Here is a 21,514-nt window from a genome sequence, read left to right on the forward strand (position 1 = left end):
CAATAATGTATAAATAAATAATTAAATAAATGCATCAGTAAATATATAAATGCTGAAACAATACATCAATGAATAAATAATAAATACAGTTTGTTAATGAAAAAGGCTATTTATACATTTTTACATGTATTTATTCATTTATTAGCGTATTTCTACAGTTATATATGTATCAATGCATACATTTCCACATTAATTGAGTTATTCATTTATTTCTGTATTTTTACATTTGCACATCTATTTATTTCTGTGTCCAGGTTGTAAGAGAAAAAATATATATGTAAATTTGCTTCTGTCTGTTTTTCAAAATTGACCAATACTACTTCAGTAATGTTAGGACGGTCCACTTCATTTATATATTTACTTTTACAGAAATACATAAATAAATATATGAATATATTTATTTGTATATTAATTTTATATGAATTATTGTTATATGAATTTATATATATATATATATATTTATTGATGCATTTATTTAATTATTTATTTATTTATACATTATTGTATGCATTTCTCCCAACATTTATTTATTTATACTTTAGTCATTTTTTTGTCCCTCATGTTACTTGGGTTAGTGGGTATAAAAGGTGTAAAAACATTTAATTAATTTGCACATGTGCCCAAAAACTTCATGCTATGTTTGGATAAGTCAGTGCTCCAGCTAGGTCACCCCAGTCAAAATTCAGTCTACACGCACCCCCTGTAACAATTCCAGTATTTTATTCCTTCTTTCTTAGAATATTTCTACAAAATCGTGTAGGACAAAAATAAGTGACACTTTCCAATATCAGGAAATTTAATTCCTACGCCTAAAGTCCAATAAAAAGAGGAGCAAATAACTACATTTTCAAAGCAGGCTAACTCAAATAAGTCAAACCTTTTTTAATTAAGAAAACAATTTAAGGGCTTTCTTATCTTTAACAAGTTTCAATTACTTACCTCACTGTTTAACTCTTTCCTCCAGTGGTTCAAACTGCATGGGTTTAATTTTAAAGTATATCCACTTGTGAATAAAACCTTCCCCAAGTAAAATCTCACTATTGAGAACAGGCTCTAAATTTCCATTTTCAATAAAAATATCAAACCTAATTTCTTTCACTGTCGAGGGCGAAAGCTGAATCTGATTAAAGGCTGATGTTCTCCACTGACGTCATGGGTTCAAAGCAGTGTTGTGTGATTGTCTAGTTTTTAGATCTTCACTGTCGTGTTTGAAATACATTCATTTTTTTTATGTAGTTTTATTCATGTAGTCCATTCCGAGATGCGTCTACCATCGCAGAACTACAAATCGGATTACGTCATTAAACGACGACGGACCTGACACACGTACAACGTATTTTTTTTGCTTTAAAGAGACTGAATATCTGACAAAACGCATAACGCCCTTTTCGATATAAAGCGGGTTGTAACTTCCTAAAAGTAGCGGTAATTAGTAGTCTGTGCTTGGAAATTGTTGAACGGGTAAAAGAAAAGAAATTGCATCAGCCATCGTGAAAGGACCCCTTTGCCTCCAGTTGGTGAAACATGCGAATTATAAAACCACACAATGTTCAGCCAAAATAATATTTATCGTGTTTTTTTTAACATTTAGAATTTTATTTAGAAGCATTCCAGAATTTTATCTGCATTTGGTTGAATAGATAATTATCAAACAATAAAAATATCTTCTTTTTTTTTTTTTTCTTCTATTGATCAGGCATTCGCCCCAGTCACCTTCTTCATTTCCTTTTCATTCAAGATGGCGGGTGACGAGTCTGGCACAACGCTTGGTCAGCCTCATTTGGCTAAACAAGACCTTACTTCTCTGGTAGGCGACTACTTTACTTTTATTTACCACCTTATCTCACGTGTCGGCATCTGTCGGCGTGTTAATATGTCTAAACAGTGTCGCAAATTAGACGTTTCTTTACGTCACCGTGGTGCGCCACCATCACCACCCGGCACATGACGACAGGCCGCCGGACAGCAGCTCCACCTGTGAGCACGATTTACGCGTTTTACTATTTTATTTTGTAGTTCTACTTTAGCCAAACGTTTGAATTTTAAATGCCTACCAACGCTTTAAGAGTCTCTTTATTCGGTTAATGTCTGGTTTATGTGCTTTGCTCAGTCAGACAAAGCGACACCATCATTTGTTTAATTATAATAATATTCATAAAAAAAATCACTAGAGAATTATAATTACATGTTTTACATCAGCAGTTGAAACCTCGTGAAATTATAAAATCTGTGTCGATTTGTTAAGAAAAATGGGAAAGTCTAAGGCAACATTATTCACACATTTCAGTGATTTAAAGTGCTCCACACAAGATAACAAAGGGAACAAGAAACATTCAAATAAGATATTTAAAAAAAAATTAAACCATTATTAAACCATAACAATCACAGAGAAGAAGAAATCTGTTTATATAAGATTTTACAAAAAAAAATAAAGAAATATAACATTAAGCAAAAGTAAGAAATGCAAAATATGTTAAGTAAACTCAATTCGGGATGTAATGATGTTGTCAGCTCTTTGTGCATTTCAGTGCTGTAGTCTGACACAGATCCACAGGCTGGTTTTGACTCATCGAAATGGATTCTGTTGAAGAATCCACCCCAGATCGTCTTTCTGAGTGTTTAGGTTCAAAGTTTGTGTCCTGCACAGCCCTAAGGTGCCCTTGAAACCCCTCCCCCGGGTTGCTGTGATGGTGAAATTCACCCACAGTCATTACAATTTAAAGATTTATTTTTTGGGGGCTTTTTGTGCCTTTTGTTGGAGAGATAGGACAGTGGAGAGAGAGAGGCTGGATTTGAACCTGGGCCGCCCGCTTGGAAGACTACAGCCTCCGTACATGGAGCGCGCGCACTAACCACTGCGCCACCAACGCCCCGTCATTACAATTTAAAACTACGCCAATTTATAATTGAGAATCGGGTCTGTCAACAATTGTGAACGATTACTATAAGTCATCTGCTTTCCACACACTCATGAATCTGGTGGTCGGAAGTCGCTGGTCAGTGGCCACAGAGTCTCATCAGTCCTGGTCTCACCTAATCCAAATGGATTTTGTTGAACTATCCGCCCCAGGACGTCTTCCCCAAGATATCGGCTCACAGTTTGCTCCCTCTGTGTCGGGTCGCAGCTCTGTGATGATGTTCATTAGATTAGACGTTTCTGAAAGTAAATATGGGACTAAGACAAATTCTTTGTTATTTGGCAAGTTTCATCTTATTATTTAAGAAGAACATAACTAATTCTTGGAAAGCTTGAGTTTGGTGGTATTAATGATTAGCTTCTGATAGCCAGAAGCTAAACCGTTAGCATGCCATAATATATCATTGCTGTTGTGTTTAAAGTGGAGTGCCTCCTGTTCGTTTGTTTGCAGAGTCAGTATGTGGCTTTGTTTTTGTGCCTTCTACTTCACCAGATTTCTTTGTTTCCATTCACCTCCAGGATTAGAGCGAGGGAGAGGGCTCTGCTCACAGTCACATTCACTGTTGTATTTCAGTGCTATGGGTGTATCTAACGTTACCCTTTCTCTTTGCAGGACGTGTCGTCCTTGACGCCTCTCTCTCCAGAGATCATCAGCAGACAGGCCACCATAAATATCGGTATGGGTCTCAGCCAAGAATCAGACTGTGTTGTTCTCTATGCTCGCTGTTTCACGTTGCACATGAAACATGACGACTTCATGGTTTCACTGTCTCTCTTCTAGGAACCATCGGTCATGTAGCCCACGGAAAGTCCACAGTAGTGAAAGCCATTTCTGGTGTTCACACTGTCAGATTCAAGAACGAGCTGGAAAGAAACATCACCATCAAGTTAGGATATGCTAATGCAAAGGTCAGTAACACTAAGGACTGATATATCTGATGGTAACATGGTCTGTTCTTGTCTCCTTGACCTCTGCCTCCTTTAGTCCAAAGGCTTGAATGTTTGGGACTTTGCCCCCCAAGTTTGTCATGCATTCACAACTTGATCAAATCTTGGTACATAAAATTAAAGCATACAAAACAACTTCAGGGCTTTTTTTTGTGAATTTAAAAGCAACACTCCCATAAAATAGAATACCTTCAAGGGTGAGCCCAGTATTTTTCCAACCTGGGGGCTTCTATTGTTATTTTGGGGGATTCTAAATGACTCATAGCCAAGGATATCTTTAACCAAAAATAATGACAACTAAAATGTAAAAAAAACAAAAACATTTTCATTAACTGAAACTAAAACAAAAAAGGCCTTATCCAAAAAACGACAACTAACAGAAACTAAAGATAAAGATAAACTTTATTGATCCCCCGTGGGGAAAATTTGTGCATTACAGCAGCTCAAAGTATTTATTATTTAAATGTATTACAAAACATATTTTTTTTTAGAGAAAATGTCTGTAGTCTTTGACACAAGCATACTGAGTGATGCACAGTCCATGCTTCCAGTTTGTTTCAGGCACGTCAGTTTATTTTTTTGGATGACTTTTTCCTTTATTTATACAATGTTTGAAGGTTATTGTTTAAAGTGCGGTAGTTGCTTGATGTTTTTCTCTGAGCCATTTCTGATACAGAGACAAAAAAACTCAAACTTATAAAACTTAATTCAAACTAACGAACCAGAATTAGAAACATAAAACTGAACTGACAATTAAAAAAAAAAAAAAGAAGCCAAAACTATGATAAACTTTCTAATAGTTACAACATATTTTAGATATCCTCAGGTAGATTGCTTCCCCTTGCTGCATGAAATTGGATGCAGCAGCTGCAACATAAACATTTAAAGATTTTGTTGTCTTGAAGAAAGCAATGTAACAACTGCGTCTAATCAAGAAGGAAGAAATGTAACTTATCAATAAATTATTTTCTTTCTCTGCATGGATCTTTCCCATATTTTTTTACACTCCTGGAATAAAAGACCTAGCCTTTTTTATTATTGAACTTTCTTACTTCAAAACATTTTCCCTCAAGGAATACATTTGTCAGTTCAGTCTCTTTTGTGGTGTGCATCTAAAGCAATCTAAATCTCAGAAGAACATGCGGGCGAATAGAAAACGTAATGCAGCAGTTTAATCATGTGAGGCCATAGCGGTCACATGCAGGTGATAGTTGTGCACCAGTGGCAGGGAATAAACATTCCCACCCCATCCCAATCGTTGTTGGTGAATTCTCCTGATTACATCCTGCTGCGTTCTCACATCAGCTCTCTCTGACTTTATGCAAATGAAAAATACTAGATTCAGAGATCAGAGTGAAAATGTTTTTCTGTTTTTGTGCACACATGCAGCTCACCGCGAACACTTCAGGAGTTTTTCAAAGCACTATATTAGAGCAATTCACATGTTTTTTTTTTTACATATTGTTCGTTATTGTCCCAAAGTTTGTAAAAACACTGGATTTATTTTAATGATACCAGAATTGATCTTGATGAATTAAAAATGACTGGACCCTTCCTTGTTTTTTTCAGGTCTATAAACTTGATGACCCCAACTGTCCCCGGCCCGAGTGCTACAGGTCGTGTGGCAGCAGCACTCCTGATGAGTTTCCCACAGACATCCCCGGCACCAAGGGCAGCTTCAAACTGGTCAGGTAAGACTGGAGAGAGAGGGGGCAGATCACGGCGTCTTTCGGACTGTTTTTAACAATCTTCTCTAACCGGTGTGTGGGACTTTTTCTTTCCCCCAGACATGTGTCTTTTGTGGACTGCCCCGGTCACGACATTTTGATGGCAACCATGTTGAACGGAGCCGCTGTCATGGACGCAGCCCTGCTGCTTATTGGTAAGAATCTGATTGATTTTTCACAAACTTCAACCTCATAATTTTGATGCGTTCACTCCCTTTGGTAAGATATCACCTCATTTTTTCTGTTTTCTTGTCTCTGTACACCAGCTGGTAATGAGTCGTGTCCTCAGCCACAGACGTCAGAGCATCTGGCGGCCATAGAGATCATGAAGCTGAAGCACATCCTCATCCTGCAGAATAAGATCGACCTGGTGAAGGAGAGCCAGGCCAAAGAGCAGTACGAGCAGATCCTCGCCTTCGTGCAGGGTGAGGGGCTTGGTTTTATTTTACATTTGTGAATGTGGTGGTGTTAAAAGAGCATGGCAGGATGTAAACTTCACAAACTGAGTCTAGAAGTTACAACAAAACTAGAAAGAAAGAGGGGCTGTGTGATGCATTGCAGTTTATTCCTTTGTTTTTGTAAAGGAACTTCGCTGTTGCACTCTTCTTCTGCAAAGATTTATTAGTGAGATTTAGGGCCACCTGCTGTTTTCTGTGTGATTGCCGGCTTCTTTTTCAATTGTTCTGGAGAAAAGGTGCAGCGTCCATCCTTTTTCTGAATCCTACGCCTTTTTGTCCACCGACTCTGAGCGCTTCTAGATAAAAAAAAATTGTTGAGCTTTTCAGAAGGGCGCTGTTGATGTCACCAGTGCTCTTTTCAAAATATTTGATATTCTCTGTATTTTTGTCTCTAATTGATCATACCGTGTACCCACATCCTCCTAGCCGTGATAGTGGGGCCTGTCATTATCACTAAGCTCATCATTCAGATGAAGAAGGAGGGTAAACTTCCTCCGTTTGATGCTCATAGTGAAGAAAAAAAGCGATCTCAGACATAAACGGAGCAGTGTCTGTCCTAGAGCGGCTGTGGTCAAGAGACTTCTGTAATAGAGACAAGACACACATGCAATGCTTTTATTCTGAGCCTTCATGTGCTTCACCCAAGCGCTCCAGAGCACACAGCCTGCGCTCTTCTACCCTCTTATGTTTCATGGCTGCACTTCTAATTCATCTGATGTTTAAATAGTGACCCTAGCGTTAAATGTTTAATGCAGAAATCAAATCACGTGGAAATTTGATCAGAACAGAGTTACTATCTCGTTACTCTCAGTTCATTTTGCTCAGGCTAAAACCTTTAACTTTTCTTCATGTTTCTGCTGCAGGCACAGTGGCAGAGGGCGCTCCCATCATTCCTATCTCGGCACAGCTCAAGTACAACATCGAGGTGGTCTGTGAGTACATCGTCAAAAAGATCCCAGTGCCACCGAGAGACTTCATCTCAGAGCCCAGACTCATCGGTGAGAGAACACACAGACTAACCTGAAGTGACGCCTGCTTTCTGATTTTCATCTACATGACGCTCAGTTTGTGGTTTGCTTCTGGTTTTCCTCTTGTTTCACTCATTGTGCACCTTCTGTGTTTCAGTCATCAGATCTTTTGACGTGAACAAGCCCGGCTGTGAAGTCGATGATCTGAAGGGAGGCGTGGCAGGAGGAAGTATCCTGAAGGGCGTGCTCAAGGTCAGATGATTTGTTACATTTTTTTATTTTATTTAAACACACAAAACGTTGATCAACAGATACACAAACAAGTTTAACTGCAGCTTTGAATCACCACAGTTTTTACGGTTCTTCTGTGAAGATGCACTTGAACTGCAAATAAATAAATGCAGAATTCTATCAGTTACAATTTATACTTTTAGTAACATTTTATTTTCATACACAGACACGTTTATTTCGAGTGACTCACAGGGCAACAAGCATGCTTTGAACTAAACCCTTCCTGCTCCCTGACTTACTCTTCTACTAAACAAGACAGTAATTCAACCTTCTCTCAGATGGATCTCTTTCTGTCGTGTTGATCCTGGGAATAAAAACCATCCTTCAACAAGACATTGAAGCTGAAAAAGATGTTGCAGTCCGAAAAGGATCATTAAACTAACCTTCATTCAGTTATCTTAACTTAAGCTGTGTATTTCTGTGATTCCTCTACAAGGTGGGTCAAGAGATTGAGGTGCGGCCGGGTATCGTGTCCAAAGACCATGAAGGAAAGCTCATGTGCAAACCCATCTTCTCCAAGATCGTCTCTCTGTTTGCTGAGCACAACGACCTGCAATATGCAGCACCCGGAGGCCTAATCGGTTAGTCCACACACACACACACATAAAACTTTACACTTGAACTGTGATTTCTTCTTTCATGCCTTAAAATAAAACCCCCGTTTTTACTTAAAAAAGAAAACATATGTCTTAACAAATATTTAGCTTTTCATCTCACCATTCAGAAAACTTTTTAGACCGACTAAGTTGGAGTTAGACACTAAGCCACAGAAAACAATGAGATCTAAATTTGAAAAATGATTTGCACAAACAACAAAACGTTCCAGCAAATAGCTAAGCAAAGTCTGTGCGTTTGTGTGCAGGTGTGGGCACTAAGATCGACCCGACGCTGTGCAGGGCAGATCGTATGGTTGGTCAGGTGCTCGGCGCCGTTGGAGCGCTGCCAGAGATTTTCACCGAGCTGGAGATCTCCTACTTCCTGCTCAGGAGGCTGCTGGGAGTCCGCACGGAGGGAGACAAGAAGGCTGCAAAGGTGAGACATGCATCATGGGAAATGTGCTCCAAACTTTTTATGTTATATTTACGGCCTTAAAATGTGGAAGAATAAAGCGATCACGGCATTGTTTTGTGTAGAGATAATTAAACACTCCGGTCATCGAGACTTTGGTCTGTGCATTTGTAAAATTGTACTATAATGTATTTTACTCTTGCTGGTCAGTCTCCTGGATATTTCTTTGGCTGAACAGGTTCCTGACAGTATCTATCTTCTATGTTGCGTCCCTGCAGGTCCAGAAGCTGTCTAAGAACGAGGTGCTGATGGTGAACATCGGCTCACTGTCGACGGGCGGTCGCGTCAGCGCCGTCAAGGCTGATCTGGCCAAGATCGTCCTCACCAACCCGGTGTGCACAGAGGTCGGAGAGAAGATCGCTCTGAGTCGACGTGTGGAGAAACATTGGCGGTAAGATTTAGAGCCTCCAATAAGCCTGAACTCGTGATTTAATCTGATACACGCATCGCAAAGAGGGTGACCGTTCTCTCCACTAGCTCTGTTAATATTTGAATGCAAGGTTTTTATATATATTAGTTGTGCTTTATTCTCCAACTCATTAATTTATTTTTTTAGTTAATCAACAAACAACTTAATCTGCTCTATCTTACTTCTCTTCTATTTATCCTCTCCACACACATGCTCACCTGCACCTCTCCTTTCTTACACACAGCAGCTTGACCAAGCCTGCCTCATCCCGTAGCTTTGTATGTGTGTTTTTTTGACAATATTCATTACATGTTTCACTTTATATCCAGTATATCCCATCAGGGGAGTCACGCTTATTAATGGCCGGTATCCCAACAATCACCGCAGCTGCAGGAAAATATTTAAAATAGCAGAAGAAGCTACAGTTTTATAATGACATGTAGCACCTCTCTCTCTCTCTCTCTCTGTTATCCATCTTTTTATACATTCTATGACTGAAATCAGGAGGCAAACCAAACTTTCAGTTTTATTCATGCACATCAGAGGCCTGCGCTACACAGCCAGGCTTCCTTTGTGTTAGCTTTCTCAACGATATCATGAAGCAAAGTCTGACAAGTGTAGTCCTTCTCTGGAACTTTTTAAACATCTCAGCTGTTTGTTTTTGTTTTTGCTTTTACTTAATAATTTTGTCTAATCAGCTCCTCTCTCTCCTCCTTGCAGTCTGATTGGATGGGGGCAGATCAGGAGGGGCGTGACCATCACACCCACAGTGGACGATGACTAAGGAGATGGAAATAAAACAGGATGATACCGTAGCAAAGCTCCCATCAGCTGGACATCACAACCATCACACTCTTCTTTTTGCATTTTTTTCCTTTTACTTTTGTTTTTTTTCCCAAAAGGAGAAACGGTGCAAACCAAACAGGACACAAATGTTTTAAAGATGTTTAAAGAAGCTTCCTCCGTCTGCTCCTCTTCCTCAGCAGTGAAGCTCAGATCAGACCGTTCACTTTGCTGCAGATGAAGAAGAGCAGAGAAGCAGAGGAGGCTCTTTGATCACAATCCTCCAGAAGCCTCATTCAGAGCGACACAGAGGTTCACTCAGTGCGGAAGTGATCCTGTGCTGTCCAAGATTTCTGTCAGATCTCATAATAAAGAAAATTTGGAAGATTAAGTGCTCATTTATTTTGTGTGCTTTCATTAATTGAGTGGCTGAAAATTAAATAAACTGCAGATAAGTTTCAAACTTAGAAGGGGGAAAGGTCTTCAGATCCTTTCGACAATTTCATTACTTTTATCTACTGGTTTTGTATAAAGACGACGCTCTAAATTAGAAAGTTAAGAACGAACATTAACATATCTTTGAAGATGCGTGTAAAACAATACATTTTCTTCAAAGGTTTTGCAATACAGAGCTTTAAATGGAAACTTAGGTTTTTGTAACTTTGGTGTCATCATTTTTCCTTTATTCGTAGATAAGCGTACTTAGTTCAGTCCAAGCTGAGATAATAAACCTCTTTCACTTTTAATGGTTGTTCTAATGCTCTAAAATGCGATGTTGATGCCTTTTAAAGATAATTACTTTTTTTTTTAGTTGCTGCTTAATTTGATATAGTTACTTAAGATTTTAAACAAACACAAAATATTTTCATTTATCAAATCCAGCCGTGTGAGAAACTATATAATGACTTCAAGTGAGCCCCTCATTAACCAGCAACTATGTTAAAGAGTTCAATACATAAATGTTGTGTGTTAATTGTGTGATAATTAAAATCTAAACGGTGGGCTATAGGTTTTATGATGCATAGTTTGAAGCTGCTGCTGTTTTTTTTTAAACTTCAAATTCAGGATTTTCAACTGTGTTTCTACACCGTGTAGTCCCATGAATTGATTCATAATGCTATTTATTAAAAATAAATGTAAACTTCATCTGTCATGGGAGGGCAATTCAAAAGCACTAGCATTAAAAACAAACAAAAAAAAAAAAAGACTTACAATGTAAAATAATGTTAAAATTACGAAATAGATTAAGACATAAGTGGACAGTAAACGGACACACACAAACATTAACAGATCTGCACTTGTTTTAATTACAAAAAACACTTTAAAACACTGCACCCAACGTTTACCAAAGGTGGTGGTGTTACTGCACTTCCGGGTATGATCCATCTGACGAGCACGGGACATGACGTCACATAGGTAGAGACAGGAGCAAAGTGAGAGCTGCTAGAAGGTGAAGCAAGAGTCGGGATTTGTCCAACTGCAGATATGAGTTAGACTCTGCAGTAGATTTTTTCTTGTTGTTGTTAAATCTCTCCATGTTCGCAGACCAGTCCGAAACAAACTGGCCGTGAACGCATCACGGCGAAAAGATTTCCGACTCACTTTTATTGTTATTCTTTCCATCATCACTTGGTTTTGTTTTAGCTCAACTTTTCCACCCCACACATGGAGTCTGCAGGTAAGATGAGTTCTCCTGCTGACCAGAGTAACGAGAAGGTATCGTGCAGAGGTTTTTGCAGCCATACACTGATTTTACCATTTGATTGATTGTACTTTTTACTTTAAAACATTTATCTATCTGACGCCTTCAGCTACTTTACAAATTGTGATTTTTGCACATTAAACAGTAAGAGATCTAATCGTGTTAAGTTGAACGTTAAGAAACCAAAGATTAGTTAATATAGCTCTAATGTAATGTTGACTATTTACAGGTTTTAATTCATGATAGAAATATATATTGTTGCATGCTACAGAATTCTCAAAATGAGCTCCACCTTAAGCAACTCCAAGAGAAAAATCTTGCTTTTAAATTAAGACATCATTAATAATTATATACATTCCAATGTTGGTGAAATGATGTTATCTATGTGGATTATTAAAAATCTGATACTCTCTGCTTTTTGAATAGAAAAGGAAGTCCTCCCCTTTGAGTGTCATCAGATTTCACTTCTTTAGAATTCAGAGACTCTTAATTGATCTTTATACAGTAACTGAATGTTTATAACCTTTGAACATGCACATAAGTGAAAAACAAATCTTAATTTCTCATCACTCATAACAAATAAGGAAAACCTTTGAATTACTCCCTTTGGAATGAACTGATCTTTATTAAATATGAGTTAAACAACATTTAAAGAGTATGATCTTCTGTTTTGGTCTGAAGTGTTTTCACTCTCATTGGTCAGATTCTCAGCGGGGGCGGGACAGTGGCAGTCTGAGGCGTTCCCCCCTCGACGTCCTCATGAGTCAGATCCGCAGGAAACGCTCGGCCTCGGACAGGAAGCCGTTGGGACGCTTCCTGTCCTGGTCCTCAGACCGGACAGGGATCTCTGAGGATGCAGAGACAGAGGGACGGGAGGAGAGGGGACAGAGGGAAGGTGGGAAGGAAGGTCTGGGAGACTTTATCTCTCCCTTTTTTATTTTTCATTTACATAATAATCAGATGTTTATTTATTTATTTTTGGTAGAGAGAGCTGAGTTTAAGTCTCAGACATAAAGATCCAAGTGACATAATGTTAGACATTTGATGGAGTGTTGCAAAATAAGATAAGATAGAAGTTACCTGAATACACAAAATAAGAAAAATAAAAAATAAACGCTAAAATAATGAACAAGGATAACAAACGATGAGAAATAATTAGCTATAAGATTAAAATTAGAAATAGTGTTTTGTATTAAAAAAGTCTTGCAGAACCACAAAAGAGAAATATTTTAGGCTAAAAAGAAAGCGGTTCAGACAAAGTGAGAGAATTATGTCCTTTGTAAAAATGTGTGTGTGTTGCTCAGGTGTCTCTGATGGAGCAGAGAGCGGGCGCGACGTCGGCTGGGGTCGAGTGTGTGTTTTCCTGCAGAGGTTGGGGAAGAAAGCGGACAGCAGGAGCCTTAGCCTGGCTCACTGTGACCTCACTGCTACAGACCTGCTGGAGCTAGGTGGTTAAAAACAACTAAAATTGTTTTAATTTTCCTCATAACATGACAGTTGTACTAGCACACATGATCTTTATAATAATATTCATGGTTAGAGAAGAAGGTGTGAAGTTTAAGGAGTAGAAAATACAGATATTTGTTGAATTAGTGAGGGCTAAAATTACAAGTGGTCATAAAAATAAGTACTTTGTAAAGTACAGATTCAGCTCAGTTACAAAGTTATTGTAATTGCCTTTTCCACAGAAGTTATTTTTAGTTGCCTTAGTATGAAATCCACCCTTTCAAAAAAAATCGTATCAGGAATAAATGCATGAAATCGTCACTTTCCATCATCCTTATCTGTTGACAGCATCCTCCCCGTTATCCTCTCGTTTCCCCAGCCACGTTGCTTCAGTTTCTCCCTCAGCTGGAGGAGCTGGACGTCTCCTGGAACGAGCTGATCGGTGGATGTCTGAGAGCGCTGACCTCTCATCTTCAGCATGTGGGTGGAGTCCGAGTCTTAAAGCTCTGCAGCTGTAGGTTGAACGCTGATGACATCACTGCTCTAGGTTGGTCATTACTGTTTTCTTTTATGATGAAAGTTTCATGCAGATTTATACAGTTTATAATGAAAAAAATATATAATTCTCCTGTCTGTTTCTTTTGGAAGGAAATCATAAAAAAATATATATATCTATGTTTTTCTTTTTAGAAAATGTTTAATGTTAAAGTATTAGTTGTAAATTACCCGCTTTAAGCCTCTCAGACGTTAGAATCTGTTGTTGTTTTTCCTTCTCTGGCAGTAAACTGGAGTTTAACTGAACAAACAACACATTTCAAGATTTCTTTTTCAATAAAAATCTACGAGATTAATCAACAATGAAAGTGTCTGACTACAACTCATACAAGGCTGTGTGTTAAGGAGAGATGATTCTGTCTGAAGAGGCGGCTATGGAAGGCCTGAATACACAATAAAAAAAAAAATGTATTTTGTTTGTGTAGGTGAGGTTCTTGCTTTCATGCCTCACTTGGAGATGCTGGATTTGTCCTGGAACAGTGGTGTTGGGGGTGGCACATTGCAAGGTCTGCTGGGTAATCTTCAGCCATCACTGAGGGAGCTCCACCTCGTGGCCTGTCAGCTCACAGAAGCTGATGCTGCTGCACTGGGTACCAAATATTTATTTTTAGTTTAACCTAAAATTGCATTCAGGAGGAAGGAAATGTTGGACCTCACTTGTATCGATATGCATGTGCTTGAGTAATTTCCTACATTTCCCAAGATACAACAGGAGAACACATATCCTGTCCTTCAGTCTGTGTATAGTGTATGACATACTTTGCATGTCCCCCTCAGGAGGAATGGTCTCATCTCTGCCCTCGCTCTGTGTGTTGGACATCTCCTCTAATCCTCAACTCTCACAGGGCGTTAATGGCGGTGGATTCATGGAGCTCGCCTCTTCTTTATCTCACGCAACCTCCCTCACGACGCTCCGACTTCAGGCCTGTGGTCTGACAGAAGACAGCCTTGATGCTCTTGGTATGAGTGTATTCAGATATTCTGTCAGCATACATGACATTGAAGACGCTTTGGTTAAGATTACTGATGGTATTTGGAGTAATAAGTTGTCATAAGTTGTTTTCTGCTGCCACTACTGCCAACCTGGAGGAAGAAATCCAAAGTTTTCTGACAGAGAACCATTAACTAGGATTGCACACATGGCAGCAAACTGGCAAACAGTGCCACATCATCTGCCAACAGTCAAACATAATAACTTAAAATGTTATAATTCTAAAGTCTTGAGTCTTGACTGGCTTGCAGATTTGCACATTTTATGCTTTTATGAACTCAAAATACTTTTAAACAAAATTAAACAGAAGAAAAAACTTGGAAAATCCTTCACTGCATGGAGTATGATCTCACCGATCTTCTTTGAAAAACATGCATTACGACAAGTTAATTGTCCCCGTCCTCTGTCCTGCAGGTGGCACGCTCCACTGCTTCACCTCACTGCGAGAGTTGGACCTGTCCTGCAACAAAAGTCTGTCTGGAGGACTTGACCGCCTCACTCTTTACCTGGCTCACCTTACACACCTGGAGAGCCTCGACCTTCACATGTGTTGCCTCACCCACGCTGACCTGGAAGCCCTGAGTGAGTCTGTGTGTGTGTGTGTGTGTGGTTGACTGTTCCACTGTGAACTGCGAGGAGACATGTTACAGAAGTGTAATACTCTGTCTCCAGTCCAGGTGCTCCCCTCTCTGACTGGGCTGACTGAGCTCGATGTGTCCTCCAATAAGGAAGCAGGGGGCGTAGTCCACCCGCTGGTCTCCGCCCTCCCTCTGACACAGATGAGGCGTTTTCCTCTCAACAGCTGCAGCCTGAATGAGGAGTCCTTTACTGCCTTTGGTACGCAACTGCTATGACTTATACTGCTAGAGAAGTCTCTAACAGTAGTACTAATACTACCGAGGCTTGTATTACAGCTAGTGCAAGTAAGGTCAAATTTGTGGATACCACTTGTTTTTAAACAATACAGTCCCAGTTTGTTTAATGAACGACAGAATCAAAAAGGGTGGAAGCTTAAAAAAAAAACCCAACGACATCTATGAAGAAGACAAGTGCTTAGGAGTGGAAAGAATCTATCAAACATCGCAGGCAAACTCTTACATGGTATCATTTAGTTTAAAATTCTGGTATAGTAACAACCCTATTTACAAATCTCATTTAAAAAATAGAACGTTCCCATTTATACTTATCTATATACTATAGGACCTTAAAGCTGTTTTGTACCAAAAAATATGATCAACAATGTTGATCTGTCAGTGTCGTAAAAAGTTCAAAATGGACCAATAAAAGTTGATGAATAATTAATGAAAAATGTACTTCTGCTTCTGAAGAAAACTCAAAAACTGCTTCAGCTATTAGAAATCTGGCTTATGGGTTGGCTTTGATTAAATTCTTTGACTTTCTTTTTTTAAAAAAAAGCAGATGTTTTTATGTGTTTCAGTCACATTTTCATACTTGAATGTGTCTTGCTGCCTAGAGATGATCCATAGAAAAATAATGTGTGTGTGTTTGTGTGTGTGTGTGTGTGTGTGTCAGCCTTGGCCGTGCCGTCCCTGCGCAGTGTGGATGTCTCCTGGTGTAAAGTGGTTGGTGGGCGTTTAGCCCAGCTTCTGGATGCTTTGCAGCCACCAGTCATCCTCGAGCTCCACCTCAGCAGCTGTGAGCTCACCACAGATGACATCTGTAACCTCGGTAAGTGCGTACTTTTATTGCTTTAGATAAAAAAGTTTCAGCTCCAGCTTTGGAAGTTTTCATTTGCTTACTTAGAGCTCCTTGTGAAGCAAAAACAGTATCTGATATATGACGTTTTTGAGGAGTTATAGATGTCTGGAGAGCAGGAAAGCCCTAGTTTTTCTTGATTTTGATCTTTGTTATAGTTGAGGAGAATATATTATTTATTTAGCTTATTTTAAGGTTTTTCAAAGATCTTAAGCAGAGGAAGTGTTTAGTTTTTACATATCGCTGTTTGGAGAGGTTAAATGAACTATTATTGCCATATATTAAATAAGATAATAAGGACATACAGAGAGCAATTGTAAAAGAGATAGGAAACAAGAACAACGTAAAAGACAGAAGAACAAAGAACGGTTCTTGGTATGAAATGATCAATGTTTCCATAAAGTGCTTGGATGAAAAAGAATAAAGTTCTACGAAAATGCTAGCAGTCAAGTAAATAACCAGAATCTCTAAACGGTGCTGAAGGTGAATGTCATTATTTCTGATCAGTTGTATTGTTCCGCCCTCTGTGTTTGTCCCGTACAGCTGCAGTGTGCAGACGCGGCTCTCTGTCTTCTCTACGGGTGTTGGATCTGTCCTATAACGGCTCTGCAGCTGATGAAGGCTGGTCTGCTCTGTTTGCAGCGGGAGGTCTGGGCTCGCTGGAGGAAGTCGACCTCAGCCTGCGACCATCAACCTCTGCTCCGTGCTCAGCCTGGCTTCCAGCGCTGCTCTGTGCTCTGCCTCATCTTCCTGCGCTGACTCACCTGGCGCTGCAGCGGTGGACGATGAGCTCTCACGAGAGAGAGCAGCTGAACCACAGCCTGAGGAAGAGGAGCGTCCGGCTGGAGTGGGACCCTCCAAGTAATGATGTGATGTCATTGTTTAAGGAGAGTCCAGAGGAGAGTCAGCCTGAGGAGTAGGAAATCTAAATCTTGAACAAAATCTGAAATCAAAGAGTCACTAATGAATGTCACCTTATTTCTAAAAATCAACCAGCACTTTTTACTGCACTCTGAGATTCAGACAAAACACTAACCCCTCAACCATTATCACATCTTGGATCTTTTTTTCTTGGATCTCCAGATCTTGAAAATCTAGGGCATGATAAAACAAACTATTACTTAAAAAAGGATTCCTTCTCAAGAAATTCAATGAAAATGCATGTTGTTTTTTTGCCCTAATATTGATCAATATCTGAAACATTTTCCTTTTTAAAAATGTGACCTTTAGATGAACCACAACATCACATGAAGCAATACAGAACACAACATCTTCCTACAGAAGGGAAAATAACTTTAGACACTTCAGACTGATGAATTCTGTAAGTTAAACACAATTCTCTCGTGTTTTCTAGAGATATGTGAAATCATGTTAATTGTAGATGGATGACGACAAACTTTGCATGCTTGTTGCAAAATTTATAAAAAAAATATAAACAAATGACAGAAAAGATGTGTTTTATAACGTGGTATTAATAATAGCAATTATATCGCCAATGTTTGGAAAAGATTTTCAAAGGACATTGCCAATGAACATGGAGAATATGAGAGGGAAAAAGGTCGACATTTAATCTCTGCAGTTTACATCACAGACCTTATCTATGCACTTAATATTTAAATGTAAATGAGATATGATGAAAATATTGTATGCACCTTTAATTAAACTTTCCCTGGTGAAGCAGTTTTCTTTCAAAGGGCAAATTTATCAACACAGGTTTTTTTGAGCTTTATTTATTTTGGCATTTTGACTTTGTGTTGTTTTGCTCTTGTGACGTGTATGAAAAATAGTCTTTTTTTTTTTTTTTTTAAATGAAGTTGTTGAGTTTCTTAATGCTGCTGGGGAACGAGATGCCGAGCCTCAAGGGGAGGTGTTAAGGTGGACTCAGGACTGACAGTGTTTTCTGTTGAGAGGTCGAGTTCAGTGTTGGAGGTTAGGGATGTGTCCGTCTCATAGGTTCTCCTCAAACTGTTGCACACCTCTACGAGAAACACTCGACTGTCCACCTGGTACGCGCTCACATCAGTCTGGTCTGGAGGCAGACGGCCTGTGGAGATGAGCTCTCTGAACGCCTGAGGGAGGTGGAGGTTAAACACATGAAATATGAGGTAAATAGTGTTTCTGGTACAGCTTAGCAAGCGGACAGAGTGTGTAAAATCCATGTGTGTGAGGTACCTGGCAGACAGGTTCCTCAAGGTGGTTTCCCCAGATGTAGATGTGGTTCAGAGTTGTGTTTACCATCATAGCCTGAGCCAGAGACAGGAGACCCTCTTTCCCGATGTTGTTACTGGTGACAGACAACCTGATCAACAGGAGACAGAGGTATAGATTAGACGTCTTTGAATGTCATGTACAGTGACTCCCACTTCTCTTTTGTTTTGGCTCCAATTTATGTTCTATCATTCTGAAAGAATCTCTGGGTGGATTTGGGGGACTTTTATCCTTCTGCTACCAAATAACCCTTTAGTGACAAGTGCAGTGTTTTGTGAGTTCCCCAACTTCTGACCCCCGTCATACAGGTTTGTTTTCTGGGGCAACGTGACACAACGAACAAAATCTGGATACCACATCCATGTCCGATTTCTGAAATAGTTCAAATTAGACGATGGGGTTTAAAGAACATCCCTCCAAAAAAAGAGCGAGCATGTTTCAGAAAAGGGTCTCATCTATTAACTCCTTAATGGATGCTTAAGTTGTTGTCTAAAGTGTGTTGAACTCACTCTCTCAGGACGCAGCTTCGTTGAGCGATGGCCTCACTAAGGTGTGAAGCTCCTTCATCTTCAATCCGATTGTATGATAGATCTATGATCTCGAGGGTCGGATTCAGTTTCAGCATCTTGGCTAGATGACGTACGCCGTCACGAGTCACACGATTACTTCAGACGTCAGCGACAAAATCAAGAGGATGGACAGTAGGGTGTTATGTTTAAGTTATGCCTTGAAATGCAGCTTGTTTAAAACAATCAAAAACATTGAAACAGACTGAAACTAGACAGTTAAAAAGCTCAGGCAGAGGAGGAATTGTTCTTACCAGCGCAGGTCCAGGTATCGCAGGTTATGGTTGAGCCTCAAGCCTTCAGTAAGCCTCTCCATCCCTGCGTCCGTCATCCCCATCTTCCCCAGGTGGAGCTCCACCAGACTGCTGTTCACCGCCAGCATCTCGGAGAAGTGCACCGCCCATTCCTCCTGACAGACACACACAGGACTGCACGTCAGAGTGACAAAACCAGGTTTATATATATGATTTCTTTCCTGTGTAGTTGTACCGATGTAATGCTGTGTGTGTTCCGCACCTGATGGCTGAAGAGCAGCGGCCGGGTGATATCCAGAGAAATAAGAGACTTGTTGCTTTTCAACACGATGGCAAACGCTATCACACTCTGAGTGGCCTGCAGGGACAGAAAAAAAAAAACATATAACTAACAGTGTTGACTACAGACAGCCAGCCAGACCACACCCCAAAAACCCCACATTAAGAATTTAAATCCTGCAAATACTATAGGAAAGGATTTGATTATTTTGTTGAGTGTGCATCACTTAATGAACTTTATTTTAGATATAAAAATACAAAGTTAACATGTTATATACTGTCTTTGGTGCGTGCAATCTGTGTTTACCAGGTCGCAGTCAGCCAGCTCCAGCTTCTTCAGGCTGTTGTTTACCTGCAGCATGCTGGCCAGGTGCATCGCTCCTCTGTTTCCAATCTTATTACCTGACAGCCCGAGAGAGAGCAGGGTGCTGTTACACTGCAGAGAGAGAGAGAGAGAGAGAGAGAGAGAGAGAGAGAGGGAGAGAGATTATTATTTTTATGTAAAAGTTTGAAGGTTGCTGTCAGTAAATCCCATGAAAATTCTTAAACCAACCATGAACATATTAAGTAGTGTTTGTGACAGTAACGTGCTTAATCATAAACACAAACTATAGTTTATTTCATAATTAATGTGAATTAATACGCTGCTAAAATAGTTCCCAAGAAAAGAGTTATTTCCTTTAGTAGTAAAAAGTTGTTATGGCGCTAAGACTACTACTGCAAAATTAAGCGGAAAAGATGCCATTAAAAAGCAGCTGTGTATTCTTTGCAAGAGAGATATGAACCTGCAGGCTCTTGGTGAGAACTTCAGCTCCGTCTGTCTGGATGTCATTGAACATAAGGTCGAGAGATTTCAGATTTGAGCTGTCCTCCTGCTCAGCAAAAATGACAAATATAAACATAAAATTACACTGGAAAATAAACATGCCAAATGGATATTTCAACAACTGTCTGCTTACCAATAAGAGGTCTGCTAAGTGACGTACACCTTCATCTGTTATATTATTGTACCTGAAATCAAGACCTGTTGACACCAAGAAAAAGTTGAATATTGATTTTAACGTTTCTTGCTCCAGGTGTTCATACTAACCTGACTTCTCACCTGTCACACATTTGTTGTATCTCAGACATTTTGACAGAGCAAAAACATCTACGTCATCAAGTCTCTGAACGTGTCTCAGACGGTCGTTTCCTGACAGTTTTAAGGTGACATTCCTGCAAAGCAAACAACAACACAACGCAACAGGTGAACTCCATAAGGGCTGAAGTCAGAGAAGTACACACCTTTCCAATGTAGATTACATGTACATGCTTTGAACAATAGCTGCCAGGTAATTGTTATCAGTCTATGTATTTTACATGCATTGTCTTGGCAGAAAAAAAAGTTAAAAAACTCAAAGAGGAGAAAGCAGTAGCCCTGGAGAATTAGTACTAAAAGAAGTGGCGTAATTTTTAAAGATTGGACCTATATTTACTGATTTATATGGAAGAGGATTAGGGCCAGAATGAGAAATAAATAATGAGAGGACGTTTTTACTTTATTCTCAACATTTTCGACTTTATTATAGTGCATAATTAGGAACAAAATTCCTTCGCTTTACTTAGATTTGGATAGGGTAATTTATAATTATGCAAGTTAATTTATATTTTCTTTATCACGTCTTGCAGTTTAAATATTGAATAACAACATAACTTAAATTAGCTACTAAATGAGAAAAAGATGGAAATAAAAGAAAATAATTAAATGTAAATATAATGGAGTACCGTTACCTCAGCATTGTATTTTTTTAAGCTTGGCTGCAGTTGTTTACGATAGGTAGCCTAACTTTTATCAGCTTAGGTTTATTCAGATTGAGTAGTTATGAACTATTTTAGAAGTGCTGTTTACAACGACAAACTCATTAGCACCTGAAGGCAACATTAGCTCCAAATGCGAGAGTTCGCAATTAACCAAAACGTGAACTTTAAGGCATTTCAGTTGACAGTCGGCCACTTACCGCGTTATGCTAGTCTTCTGTAAAACTTGTAAAACATGTGTATTAATCTGTATCTGATGTTCTTTGCACTCAGCAGCGTAAAAGTCCGAAATGTTTTCGCTTGCCATCTTCCTGCCTGCTGGAGAGTTTGAGTTGCTATGGCAACAAGGAAAGATGGAGTCACACGAAGGACACAAACAAGACATGAGTTCGATGAGAACTTTACATGCCCTGAATGAGTTTTTTAAATTT

The 21,514-nt window shown here is 39.3% G+C and overlaps 3 protein-coding genes across 3 annotated transcripts; 2 read left to right on the forward strand and 1 right to left on the reverse strand.

The window, feature by feature from the left end:
- The first annotated feature begins 1,696 nt into the window (after positions 1-1,696).
- On the forward strand, positions 1,697-9,960 carry eif2s3 (eukaryotic translation initiation factor 2, subunit 3 gamma). The gene is made up of 12 exons (XM_020645961.3): positions 1,697-1,807; positions 3,531-3,594; positions 3,699-3,826; positions 5,435-5,556; positions 5,653-5,747; positions 5,859-6,017; positions 6,914-7,048; positions 7,176-7,270; positions 7,746-7,890; positions 8,172-8,341; positions 8,596-8,768; positions 9,507-9,960. Exons 1-12 carry the CDS (start codon positions 1,739-1,741, stop codon positions 9,568-9,570), a joined length of 1,419 nt encoding a protein of 472 aa, XP_020501617.1. The 5' UTR covers positions 1,697-1,738; the 3' UTR covers positions 9,571-9,960.
- Positions 9,961-10,970: 1,010 nt separating this feature from the next.
- On the forward strand, positions 10,971-17,660 carry lrrc31 (leucine rich repeat containing 31). Its single transcript, XM_029279718.2, has 10 exons — positions 10,971-11,247; positions 11,975-12,166; positions 12,576-12,719; positions 13,097-13,264; positions 13,698-13,862; positions 14,050-14,232; positions 14,678-14,845; positions 14,936-15,100; positions 15,797-15,952; positions 16,523-17,660. The coding sequence occupies exons 1-10, from the start codon at positions 11,235-11,237 to the stop codon at positions 16,897-16,899; spliced, it is 1,731 nt and encodes a 576-aa protein (XP_029135551.2). The 5' UTR covers positions 10,971-11,234; the 3' UTR covers positions 16,900-17,660.
- Positions 17,661-17,795: 135 nt separating this feature from the next.
- Positions 17,796-21,414, reverse strand: lrrc34 (leucine rich repeat containing 34). Its single transcript, XM_020645962.3, has 10 exons — positions 21,284-21,414; positions 20,389-20,501; positions 20,246-20,310; positions 20,072-20,158; positions 19,594-19,722; positions 19,270-19,365; positions 19,008-19,162; positions 18,697-18,852; positions 18,152-18,278; positions 17,796-18,048 (listed from the first exon to the last, which is right to left on the reverse strand). Exons 1-10 carry the CDS (start codon positions 21,388-21,390, stop codon positions 17,806-17,808), a joined length of 1,278 nt encoding a protein of 425 aa, XP_020501618.3. The 5' UTR covers positions 21,391-21,414; the 3' UTR covers positions 17,796-17,805.
- Between the last annotated feature and the right edge of the window lie 100 nt (positions 21,415-21,514).

This window comes from Labrus bergylta, chromosome 20 (assembly GCF_963930695.1).
Source record: "Labrus bergylta chromosome 20, fLabBer1.1, whole genome shotgun sequence".
Taxonomy (NCBI): Eukaryota; Metazoa; Chordata; class Actinopteri; order Labriformes; family Labridae; genus Labrus; species Labrus bergylta.

Coding starts and splice junctions, on each gene's coding strand:
- eif2s3 (XM_020645961.3), top strand. CDS start 1,739: ATGGCGGGTGACGAGTCTGGCACAACGCTTGGTCAGCCTCATTTGGCT. Junction 1,808..3,530: donor AACAAGACCTTACTTCTCTG/GTAGGCGACTAC, acceptor TTCTCTTTGCAG/GACGTGTCGTCCTTGACGCC. Junction 5,557..5,652: donor GGCAGCTTCAAACTGGTCAG/GTAAGACTGGAG, acceptor TCTTTCCCCCAG/ACATGTGTCTTTTGTGGACT.
- lrrc31 (XM_029279718.2), top strand. Junction 14,233..14,677: donor AGACAGCCTTGATGCTCTTG/GTATGAGTGTAT, acceptor TCTGTCCTGCAG/GTGGCACGCTCCACTGCTTC. Junction 14,846..14,935: donor CGCTGACCTGGAAGCCCTGA/GTGAGTCTGTGT, acceptor CTCTGTCTCCAG/TCCAGGTGCTCCCCTCTCTG.
- lrrc34 (XM_020645962.3), bottom strand. CDS start 21,390: ATGGCAAGCGAAAACATTTCGGACTTTTACGCTGCTGAGTGCAAAGAA. Junction 20,311..20,388: donor ATACAACAAATGTGTGACAG/GTGAGAAGTCAG, acceptor TGGTGTCAACAG/GTCTTGATTTCAGGTACAAT. Junction 19,366..19,593: donor AGCTGGCTGACTGCGACCTG/GTAAACACAGAT, acceptor CTGTCCCTGCAG/GCCACTCAGAGTGTGATAGC.